The sequence below is a fragment of the Delphinapterus leucas genome, chromosome 2 (assembly GCF_059928025.1).
Source record: "Delphinapterus leucas isolate spDelLeu-1000000601 "Yukka" chromosome 2, BTC_Dleu_Yukka2, whole genome shotgun sequence".
Lineage (NCBI taxonomy): Eukaryota > Metazoa > Chordata > Mammalia > Artiodactyla > Monodontidae > Delphinapterus > Delphinapterus leucas.
Window position 1 is genome coordinate 127,105,257 of NC_143130.1, and position 12,742 is coordinate 127,117,998.

The 12,742-nt window shown below is 35.3% G+C and overlaps 1 protein-coding gene across 4 annotated transcripts in view; it reads left to right on the top strand.

Moving 5' to 3' along the window:
* Positions 1 to 12,742, top strand: part of PRPF39 (pre-mRNA processing factor 39) — a 37,289-nt gene that overhangs the window by 15,773 nt on the left and 8,774 nt on the right. The window contains exons 1-5 of one of the 4 annotated variants that reach the window (XM_089907664.1): positions 1,619 to 1,729; positions 1,912 to 1,980; positions 2,084 to 2,246; positions 2,375 to 2,493; positions 7,274 to 7,441. In XM_089907664.1, the coding sequence (XP_089763790.1) occupies positions 2,160 to 2,246; positions 2,375 to 2,493; positions 7,274 to 7,441 (374 nt within the window). In that variant the 5' untranslated portion in view covers positions 1,619 to 1,729; positions 1,912 to 1,980; positions 2,084 to 2,159. Of the gene's footprint in view, positions 1 to 343; positions 691 to 1,603; positions 2,247 to 2,374; positions 2,494 to 7,273; positions 7,442 to 12,742 lie in introns of those variants that run through there. The other 3 variants (XM_022570657.3, XM_022570659.2, XM_089907663.1) reach the window with 3 other exon arrangements.

Here is a 12,742-nt window from a genome sequence, read left to right on the forward strand (position 1 = left end):
GGTAGCAAGATAGCATTCAGATATTAAAATTTAGATTCTTAGCTAGCTAAGGAGCACTGAATTCTAGATATGATTGCTTCTTTAGGGAGCAGGCTCAATACTCACTGTTTTATAGATGAAGGAGCTAGTTTTTACTCAGTCAACAATAAACTGGCAGAAGTTTGGAAAATTTGTTATAGAATTTAATTTGTAATATAAAAACTAATAAACCTGATTATGACTTACAGAAGAGCTCAAGAATCAAATTAATATATTCCTTTAATAGCTAACTTGGGCTTTTAAAAGGTGGTTTTGATGATGCCAAATAAATATTTGGAAGACGTTTCTCTTTATGTTTCCGCAGATCATTAACTGAAGAAAAAATAAACAGCCATGCAGAATTCTCACATGGATGAGTACAGAAATTCCAATAATGGCAGCACAGGCAACAGTTCAGAGGTAGTGGTAGATCAGTCTACTGATTTCAGTACTGAGATTATGAATGTTACAGAAATGGAACAGTCACCTGATGGATCTCCTAATGTGAATACAACTACGGAAGAAAATGAAATAGCAAATACTGTGGACCTTCCAGTGACAGAAACAGAAGCAAATTTCCCTCCAGAATATGAAAAGTTTTGGAAAACTGTAGAAAGTAATCCTCAGGATTTTACAGGCTGGGTATATTTGCTTCAGTATGTAGAACAGGAGGTTAGTAACTATTTAAATGGGATTAGAGGGGACAGAAAAATCAAGTAATATCAGACTAGGCCTTATTGTTTTGTGATTAAAGTTGCCTCTTTTATAATTTTCAGATTAAGTTGAAGAACATTTTAGATAATATTTTTTTAGCTTCAAAAATAACTTTCATAGCATTTGTACATTATGGAAAGTATTAGAATCAAAGTCTAATGTTTGTAATAATTGGTGTGTGTATGTATGTGTGTATAAAATTGCTGAAATAAAAAAATTACTTTGCTGTTTGACAGAATTAGTTCCTTCTGTTTCAAAGGGTAAGATTGCATTGTAGGAAAAAGGGCTGCTGTGTGTGTGGTTTTTAAGCCTGCCATTTATTTTGAGATAATAACAGGCATACCTCGTCTTATTGCGCTTCACTTTATTGAGCTGCACAGATACTGCGTTTTTTACAAATTGAAGGTTTGTGGCAATCCTGCGTTGAGCAAGTCTGTTGATGCCATTTTTCCAACAATATTTGCTCATTTCCTGTCTCTGTCACATTTTTGGTATTTCTTGCAGTATTTCAAACTTTTTCATTATTATGTTATGGTCATCTGTGATCAGTGGTATTTGATGTTACTATTGTAATTATTTTGGCATTTTTTAGCAATAAGGTATTTTTAAATTAAGGTATGTACATTGTTCTTTTAGACATAATGCTATTGCACACATAATAGACTACAGTATAGTGTAAACAGAATTTTTGTGTGCACTTGGAAACCAGAAAATTTGTGTGACCTACTTTATTGCGATAATACGCTTTATTACAGTGGTCTGGAACTTAACCCGCAATATCTCTGAGGTATGCCTGTACATTTGAAAGGAATAATAGTTTTTGTGACAAAAATTTCCAAGATGTTTAAACACCTTGTTTTATTTTCATCAGAATCACTTGATGGCTGCCAGGAAAGCGTTTGACAAATTTTTCATACACTATCCGTATTGCTATGGTTATTGGAAAAAGTATGCAGACCTCGAAAAGCGGCATGACAACATTAAACAATCAGATGAGGTGCGTACATTACTGAATAAAGTTATCTCCATTAGGTACTGTAAGCCAAATAATAACAAAACAGAGACTTTTTTTGGCTGGCAGTACCTACGATTTATGGTCAAACAATTTTATAGGGTATTTTATTTGCATTTGTCACTCTTGTGGCATTTGTAGCTAATATTTTCTCTCTTTGTTGGCAGGTGCGTTAAACCTCTACAGTTTGTCAAGCTTTGCAGTGCAAGCCTCTGTATTACACTGCAGCTTAACAAGTAGGGCAGGGCTTTTCTCTCACTTACATTTATTTCTCATTTTCCAAACAATATAGTTGGTTTGCTAGTCACATTTGCTACGTCTTATTGCATTTTTGGTCAGACGCTGTCATTGATGCTCTAATGGGTCTGTGCCCTATGGTCTGTAACCCAAAGCCTGCCCACACAACCCGGTCAGAATGCAGGGACTGCTGCGCTTTGAAGATCAAGACTCTGCACGTGGGGATCAGAACATTGCCATGTTCTATCCAACCTCCACCCAAATGGTAATGGTAGATTATTTAAACAAAATTCCAGTAATTAGTATTTCTAAGGTTCACCGGATAACACAGTGTTGCCTCTCTGTTAAGAAATAATTAAATATTTGAAGTACAGTTTGTTGTTTTCTTCTTAGGTGTATCGCCGGGGGCTTCAGGCAATACCTCTTAGTGTTGACCTTTGGATACATTATATAAACTTCTTAAAAGAAACATTGGACCCTGGTGATCCTGAGACAAACAGTACAATAAGAGGGTATGTGAAACACTGATACTTAAATGTATTTAAAGATATAAATAAGTCAAGTATTCTGATATTGATAATAGAACTACTCAAGAATGCTGAACTAAAAGTTTAACTTTCTTTTTCACTATTAAAAAAAATGATACACATAGTAAACTTATGCATGATTATTAAAAAATGTACATAATAAAGTCCTCCACCATTCCACACCCCCTTTTCTTATGTCCCCAATCCCTCTCCTCTCATGGTTAATTACTTGGGGTGTGTTCTTTCAGATAAACATAGATGTACATATATGTGTGTATACATATTACACATATTTTTGTTTGATTTCTTAAAAAAATTAACAGAATGTTTTAGAAATTCTCCCTACCATTTTTTTAACCATTGCAAGAGTGTTTTATAGTATCAAGGTAGTATATTTTATTTGACCAAATTCTTATTTATAGGAAATCATTAGTGCTTCAGTGAACATCTGTTTACAAGTCAATGTTTATGTAGAACACTCTAGAAATGTAACTTCGGTCAAAGGGAATCGCAGCTATGTTTTGTCATATGTTCTTTTAAAAGTGGTAGCAATTTTAAACTCCCACAGTGTATGAGGGTAGTCATTTTCCCATAGTCATGCCATGTTTTTTTCTTTAACCTCCAGTAGTATTTCATTATCTTAGTTCACATATCTGTAGGTTGGTCATCCTGGTTTACCATCTTTTCAAATGCTGTCTATATAAGGCATTTTTACATTGCTTGTTCATGACATTTGCTCATTTTACTTTGGATTGTCTTTGTTACTGATTATAGGAATTTAAAATGTGTTTTTGGTTTTTATTTTCATCAATTTATTGATATGTACATGTAATTTAAAAAGTTAATGTTAAACTGCTTGTAACAAAAAGTGATTCCCTCCACCTCTCTTTAAATATTTTAGCCGTTTCTTCTGATATTTTCCAACATGTTTAAAACAGTAGCACTCTACTGCTTTCTGCTTCTCTCTCACTACCTATAGACATTATCATTCTGTTATGGTAGATGAGAATTTTTAGTTCACTTATACCCTGTCTTCCCATTCCTCATCTTTCCAGTATGGATAGGTTTCATAGCTTTTTGTTTTTCCTGTAATTACCCCTTTCCTTCCCTCCCCCCTTTTTTCCATTTGCCTGGCTTTCTTTAAACATATAAAATTTTCTACCCCCTCCAACAGCTACTTTCAGTAGTCAGTACTAATACTGACTTTCCACAACGTACAAATGCTATATAAGTTATTTTTTGAAACTAAAAAATATATGTATCTAGTGTTATTCTACTTAATCTGAAGATTACAAAAAAAGAATTATGTTCTGAGAAATGTAAATTCCATTTTTTTTCCTCTTCTTGGAGATAGCCCTCCTGGAACCTCCTCTTCTGTAATCTGGACTGGTTGCTGTATTCTGATTCTGTTGTACAGCGGTTTTTGGATTTCCTCATTATCATGGTTCTAGGAGATGTCTTGACCTTTTTCCTGGGTATCAAGCTCTATTTATTAGAGCTTGTTAGATCCTACTCTTTCTTGGTTCATGCCTGCCTTTTAGAGGAGTACATCCCATAACTGCTTGGAATGAAAAAAATTTTTTTGAATCTTTATGTCTGAAACAATTGATGGTCCAGTGGGGTGTAGAATTTTGAGGTGAAAGTAATTTTTCCTTAGGGCTTTGAAGGCATTTCTCCATCTATCTTCCGGTGCTGCTTTTGAGAAGTATTAATACCATTCTTTTGAATTCTCTTTATGTGACTTGTTTTTCTTCATGGAAGCTTTTAAAATGTTCTCTTTATTGTAACTGCAATTGTAATGCTTTGGTGTGGACTTTCTTTTTCTAGTTAATTGTGCTTACTTAGTGGGCCTTTTCAATCTGGGATGCTTTAAAGCACATCTTTCTAGTCTTAGAAATGTTATTATTGTGTACATTCTTATTTTGATAATTTCTTTCTCTTGGTTTTCTCTGTTGTTTTCAATAGTTGGATATTGGACCTTCTGTTTTAATCATTTAATTTTCTTACCTTTTTCCTTTTTCTCAATCTCCTAGGATTTGTTTGCCTTTTTGAGGTATTTCCTTGAACCTTGTATTGGATTTTTAATAGCTGCCATAAGATTTTTAGTATCTAAGAATCTTTCCTCTTCTTTGAATATTCCTTTTCTTATAGCCTCCTATTCTTGTTATATGGCTGCATATCTTTCTATTTTAATATCCAAATTTTTTACTTTTAAAAATATTTATTATTATTTTAAATAATTATTTTATTTTGGTTGTGTCAGGTCTTAGTTGTGGCGTGCGAACTCTTAGCTGTGGCATGCGTGTGGGATCTAGTTCCTGGACCAGGGATCGAGCCCGGGCCCCCTGCGTGGGAGCGTGGAGTCTTAACCACTGCACCACCAGGGAAGTCCTATTTATTTATTTATTTAATTTTATTTATGGCTGTGTCTGGTCTTAGTTCTGGCACGCGGGGTCTTCATTGAGGCTTGTGGAATCTTCTGTTGCGGCACGCGGGCTCTTTGTTGTGGTGCACAGCCTTCTCTCTAGTTGTGGAGCTCAGGCTCCAGGGCGCATGAGCTCTGTAGTTGTGGCACGTGGGCTCCAGAGTGCATGGGCTCTGTAGTTTGAGGCACATGGGCTCTCTTGTTGAGGTGCTGGCTTAGTAGCCCCGCGGCATGTGGGATCTTAGTTCCCTGACCTGGGATTGAACCCGCGTCCCCTGCATTGGAAGGTGGATTCTTTACCACTGGACCACCAGAGAAGTCCCTGGCTGCATATCTTTTTAACATTTCTTTGAGCGTATTAAGGATGGTTGAAATTTTTCTCTGCCCTCAGCGCTGTTTTCTCTTTTTTGTTTGTTTGCTTGTTTTCATTTCTGATACGTTTGATCTCTGGATTTCTGCTCATGTTAAAGATTCAATACTAATAAACTGAATGGAAGTTCTGTACTACATTGTTAGCTGGAATAAAGGGCTTCACGGTGCATGATCAGGTGGCTACTCAGGTTTTTGTTGGGGGACTCCCAGTGTTGGAATCTTTATATCTTATTCCTATACCAAGCAGTTTCTTCGTTGAAGGATCATCTGATCTGCCTGGGGAGCATATACCTAGCTTCTGAAATCCCATAGCTGAGCAGGAAAGTGGGTTCAAGGCCTCTTACCATTCATTAAGCAAACCTTCGTCTAAACATTTTGTTCATTACCTGTCATCCTTCCTCTTCCAGCTACTTCCAGTTTTCTTAGTGTCTGGTGCGTTAATTTCCTGAATCACTTCGGGATTCTGCAGAGGAATAACATGTATTTTAACTCTCTTGAAAATCTCAAACAAACATACACGTGTGTGCACGTACCACACACACACGCACGCATGCGCGTGCATGTTCTCTCAATCCCTTATGTGTATTAAACATATTTCCCCCGGTTTTGGCACATCTTTGTTTAGGGTATCTTTATCATATAGAGGTTTTTGTTTTTGTTTTTTTCTTACTGTGGTTCAATTTGTAATCTTTTATTGGTTTCTGAGTTTTGTGCCTATCTTGCCAAGAATACATAAATCTTGAATTTTTTTCTAATTCTTTTTATAGGCTTTTTTTTATAGTTCACTTATCTGACATTTAGCTTGTGTCTTTTGTGAAACAGATTAACCTTAGTTTGCGTCTTCTGCAAGTCAGAGATTAACCTTTTATTTTTTCCATTTGGAATAGTCCATCTTTTCTGCAATGATTATTTTTTTTATTTTTTAAATTAAAAAAAAATTTTGTGTGCATTGATTTAAAATACTTTGTCATATACTAAATTTTCACATGTATATAGATCTATTTTGTTTTCTTGGGAACTGTTAATCCATTTTTCCGATACCAGGCCAGTGCCATACTTTTAATTTTTGTAGCTTTCTAGTTTCTTTTGATACCTTTCAGGAAAATGCCTGCTGCTTTGTACTTTTACAAAAATGTTTTGCATCTTTGTATGCTAGATGAATGTTAGAATTTTTTTTCTCTTCCATCCAAAATTTCTTAGAGCTTTGATTGGCATTCAGTTAAAGTTGTAGATTAATTTAGGTAGTGTAGTTTATACTGTTAAAAATCCCTCTTGATTCTAATATTTATTTTGAAAACGTACCTAAAATTTTATCCCATTGGGATATCAAATCCAGTGATTAAAATTGCTTACAGAAATCTCTTCAAATGAGCTAAGTATTTTAAAATAAATGATTTTGTAGTAAAGTGTAACTGTGGAATTTTAGAATTAGGAGAGAATTTTGAGAGTTTTAAAATATATGTATATTTCTCATTACCTGACAAGGCAGCTGGACCCCTTGTTGGAGAGTTGTTTTGCTAGAAAATTATTTCTTAAAGGGAGATAAATTTTGTCTGTCTTTTGTCCTAAAGGAATCTGTTCAACAGACATTTCAAGTTTAACGAATATTTTAGTGTCTACTGTGTTACTCTTATATGTTTGCTGTGTAATTTGCATTGCAAATTTATATCATATAAAACAATATACAGTTACATAAAATTACATTTACCTATTCCCTTTACGTTTTCCCTTTTTTTTAAGCAACTGTCATACACTTTTCTACTATTCCTTCTTCCTTTTAATCTCTACTTGTATAAAGTTGAATATAATTTTGAATTTAGCATTATCTTCTAAAATTTAGAAATATTTTATTAGTTTCAGGAGTATGACAATGATTTGATATTTGTATATATTGCAAAGTGTAGAAATAATATTTTTAAAGTGATTTTATCTTGGAAAGATAACTTAAGAGGTAATTTAATTTTTCAGAACTTTTGAGCATGCTGTTCTAGCTGCAGGAACAGATTTCCGATCTGACAGACTCTGGGAAATGTATATAAACTGGGAAAATGAACAGGGAAACCTGAGAGAAGTTACAGCTATATACGATCGTATTCTTGGTATTCCAACACAGCTGTACAGTCATCATTTTCAGAGGTGAGTGGAAAAATCAGGTTGTTAACATTTTTTTGTGATTACTCAGGTAATTAATTTCCAATAATGAGGATACTTATTCTCTTGAAATGTAAGATTCTATTAGACGCAAACAGGAATAAATTTTATTGCTCGATAATCGCAAGTTATATACAGTTTTAGATTTTGACATTTTCAGTATAGCTTATAAAATGTTTAGGAACTTTACTGGTTTTAGACAGAAGGTTCTTTTTATCTGTTTTATAGGTGAGGAAACGATAGGAATCCTGTCTTTTGTCTAAGATATTTCAGAGTAGTGAAGGAATGAGAGAAAAGAATCTAAGTTTAATTATTCTTCATGGTTAACACAGTACATGGCACATAATAGATGCTTATTTAAAACATAATGATTTACTAAAGGTCCATTCTTGTGATTCACGTAACATCTTATATCCAAAAGAGCAAAGAATGTATTTTATGTAGTAAGTCCTGTTTATATTCAAACAATCAAAAATAATTTCAGTTTAATTTTCTACTATGATAATCTGTTATGACTCGTATCATTTCATTTTAATGAGTGCTGTTAAAACAACTAGTTCTGTGTACTGTGATTTCCATGTTCCTGATATATTCAAAGTATCCCATTAATAAGGCTCCCACTAATACGGACTTAGTCTTTCTGAACAAGAAAGTTATGAGGACTGTGTTGATAAATGTTTGCTATAACTGCCATATTTCTGTCATAATTTTTATAACTAGTATTGTGGTAGAGCCTGTAAACTTTAGGTAGTTATTAAGTAAGTGATTTTCTAAATTCTTCTTTACTAACAAATTAGAAAACTTTATGAAACGTTTGTACAGAACTGTGGATCAATTTGCTAAGCTATGTAGACCCAGGTTAGAAACAGAAAGCATGTGGACCTGAATATACCATCTCTGTTTTTCATGAGATAGAGGAGGTGGGCAGGTTTCTAGGGTATAATGACCTAGGGAGACACTTGCTGAAAGAGATTATTAACACAAGGGTTGGCATGTGGAGACGCTTGGTGAATATTTGTTGACTGAATTTAAAAAGTTAAAATATTTTTAATGTTTTTTTAAAAGCCTTTAAAAAAGATTTAAAAAGTTTTCTGGGACAAAGTGGGTTCCTTTCATAAACCAGTTCTTCTAGGGTCTAAAGTATAGGTAAAATATATGATTATAATAATTTTATTGTTGGTAAGAAAAAATATGACTAGGAAACAGTTATACAGACAGTATTCTGAGTGCCTTATAACTCATTTAATCGTCACAATTAACCAGGTATAGGTATAGGTACTATTATTTATCTATATTTTATGGAAGTAGAGGCAAAGAAAGATTAAAGTATTTGCAAAAGGTCACAGAATTAGTAAGTGGTTGGAAGCTGATTGGAACCTAGACAGTGTGGCCCCAAAGTTCTTGGTGTAGTTTTTTTTTTTTAATATTTCACTGGGCTTTTAAAAATGCATGTATGAGTATAATAGAGATTAGTGGATTGCATTACACATACTGCTTTTTAATCTACTCTTTTTCACTTAATGTAATGAGACACTTTTCTTATGAGTATAGCAAACTCAGAAGTAGTGTTGGTATAAGTAAATCTTATAGTTTATATAAGTAAACTAATTCACATGACTAATTGCTTTGAGAACTGCTGAAATGTTTTCTTTTGCCAAATATACTTCTCCTATTTAAAGTCAGTTATTTAGCGCTTGCCATGTACCAGATGATATGCATTTAAGTTGTAGGAATAAAGGCCCAAAGAAGATATGTATGCATTGACTTGGCCCTCAAGTTGCTCAAAAGTGTAGAAGAGGAAGCATGTGCTAAAGGAGCTAAGTGCTGTATTAGAAATATTTCTGTTGTGTAGGCTTGTATATTGGATATACACTGAACATTATCTCTAAGAATATATCTAATTTAAAATCCTCCTTAGCATGAGTACTTTTGTGATATGATCTAATTCCTCAGGCCCAGTCCCTGGTAGTTCTTAAACTCTAGACATAACCTGAGTACTGATAATTTCCCAAAGGGCAGTGATGTTTTATGCTTTTTATGACTGTAATACCTTTTCCACTTTCCATTTGTCTGGTGAACTCATATTCCTTAAGACCCATACAGCTTAATGTTTTCTCCGTGACACTTTTTCCAGTTCACCTAAATGGAAGTGTCTGTTTTGTCTTTTGTGCCAGCACTCTACCTACATTTATTTCATTTATCTTAGCACTGATAACACTGTTTTGAATTTATGTCTCTTGTATCCTCACATGTCTGTCATTTTCTGAGGATTTTTAATTCTTTTTGGCCTTAATACCTAGGAACAGGTATTTTCCTTTACGGAAAACCCCTAACGAACTTTTTGGCCAACCCAGTATTAGGCACTCAGCCATTCTATATTGAATATATTAGCTTTATAGTAGAAAAAGCTAATGGAATATTACTGTTTAGTATTATGCATATTTTATCACCATATGAAAGAAGTTTATATATATAATGTGGCGATTATTTTATTTATTTTTATTGTATTTTATTTTTTAATTTATTTTTTTGGCTGTGTTGGGTCTTTGTTGCTGCGCACGGACTTTCTCTAGTTGTGGCGAGCAGGGGCTACTCTTTTTTGTGGTGCGCGGGCTTCTCACTGCGGTGGCTTCTCTTGTTGTGGAGCATGGGCTCTAGGCACCCAGGCTCAGTAGTGGTGGCTTGCGGGCCGTAGAGCGCAGGCTCAGTACTTGTGGCACAGGGGCTTAGTTGCTCTGCGGCATGTGGGATCTTCCCGGACCAGGGCTCGAACCTGTGTCCCCTGCATTGGCAGGAGGATTCTTAACCACTGCGCCACCAGGGAAGTCCAGTTATTTTAAATTTATGTTCTATAAGTAGTTATTTTTCAGTTTTACCTTATTTCAAGTTTCTTATTTATGTCTTGACAATTTTTAATTTTAATATTTATTTGAGTATTAAATCTATTCATTTTCATAATACACATGTGAGAGTTACTTCCTCATTTAAAGTTTTTTTAAACAAGGCAATCTGTATTTTTGTCTTCCTGGTGATAAAATAGGTGAAGTTAAGCCTCTGTATTCACTGATTTTGCAAAATTTAAAATTAGTTTCCAATGTTATTTACATATGTTTGTGAAAGTCTTTTTTTTTTTTTGGCCATGCCATGCGGCATGCAGGATCTTAGTTCCCCTACCAGGGATTGAACCTGTGCCCTCTGCATTGGGAGCACAGAGTCTTAACCCTTGGACTGCCAGGGAAGTCCCTGTGAAAGTCTTAAAATCCATAAAAATCCAGGTGTCAGTAACCTAAATCAATTTTAAGAAACTTGGGGAAAAAATCCATAAGGTTGGAGCATATGGTACATGTACAACCATGTCTGATAATTAGGTTGAAGAGGTAGGTCTGGGTCAGAGGCTAGGTCAGAATATGAAAGACTTCAAGGAGATTGGATTTTAACCTGAATGCAGGGTAAACATTGAAGTGATTTTGGCATGAGGGTGGGATATGATCCTGTTTACTATTTTATTTTTCATGTGTACTTTTTAATAACTTTTTTGGCTGTGTTGGGTCTTCGTTTCTGTGCGAGCGCTTTCTCTAGTTGTAGCAAGCGGGGGCCACTCTTCATCGCGGTGCGCGGGCCTCTCGCTGTTGCGGCCTCTCTCGTTGTGGAGCACTGGCTCCAGATGCGCAGGCTCAGTAGTTGTGGCTCACGGGCCTAGTTGCTCTGCGGCATGTGGGATCTTCCCAGACCAGGGCTCAAACCCATGTCCCCTGCATTAGCAGGCAGATTCTTAACCACTGCGCCACCAGGGAAGCCCTTGATAACATTTTTGATAGCAATATTGAGGTGGGGTTAGAAGCTGTGGGACCAGAGGCTGGAAGACTGGTTTATGTTTATGTAGCTGAGTAGTGAGGAGGGCATGAAGCCATATTTAGAAGGTAGACTAAATTGGACCTAATATCCAGTGGAATGTAAGAGATAAGGTAGGTGGAAGAGATTCGGCAACTTAATGGTTGACAATATCAAGATTCAAGATTAGAAATGTTGGGACTTCCCTGGTGGTCCAGCGGGTAAGACTCCACGCTCCTGATGCAGGGGGCCTGGGTTCAATCCATGGTCTGGGAACTAGATCACACATGTGTGCCGCAACTAAGAGTTCACATGCTGCAACTAAGTGTCCGTATGCCACAACTAAGAAGTCTGCATGCTGCAACTATGAAGCCCACATGCTGCAACTAAAGATCCCACACGCTGCAACTAAGAAGTTGACATGCCGCGACTGAAGTTCCCACATGCCGCAACAAAGATCCCGTGTGCTGCAACTAAGACCCTGTGCAGCCTAAATAAATAATAATTTTTAAAAAAGATTAGAAATGGTGAGGGTGTTGATTTGTGGATGAAAGTGACACACTTATAGACACGTTGTATATAAGGTTCCAAATTGAGATGGTGTAGATACTTTAGCTCTTCAACTTGGTGTTTTTGATTAAAATTTGTGTATATATATATATATATATATATATATATATAAACTAGTGTGTAGATAAATGACATGTTTTTCAAAACACTCTTTGCTTAAAATCTATATTTCTTTATGCAGAGCGTTGGCAGTTGTATATACTAATCTGAAATTTAGGGAAAAGGTTTGGGCTTAAGTTAGAGTTTTAAAGTCATAGTATGCTTATTATTTCAAGCTGTATTAATAAGATTGGACAGAAAGTATATAAAAATAGATGAGAACAAAATGCAGAGTGGAATCATTGGGCATACTAGCATTTGGGGGCAGGCTGGAATCAAGGAGCAGTCAGAGACTTGGAGGAAAACCAAGAAAGTGGTAACTCAGAGCCCAGTGTGAAGAAGATTCTAAAAGGAAGGTTAGTTAACAGCCTTAAGTACTGAGGACATTATTAGGATAGATGCTGTACTATAAACAAGTATTCATTTAATTTTGCATGTAAGAGGTACTTGGTGACTTTAATTAGGGCAATTTCATTGGAGTGTTTGGCACAGACATGTGAATTCAGGAGTAATTGGGAGGTGAGGAAGGAACTGCAAAATTTGTTGATCATTTATAAGTAATCATTTATAATTTAAACATGGATTGCTGTATTTAATTTTACAGTCACTTGACAGATGAGAAAACCAAGATTTAGAGAAGGGAAAAACTTCCTGTAAGTCAAATAATTAGTAATGGACAGAAGTAGGATTTCAATGTATGACTTGTCCACGCCTTCTTCATTCCATTGCAAAGGCAGGAAGGAAATGAAGATGTCTGTAGACTGTTTTATCAAGTGGTAGGTTGTT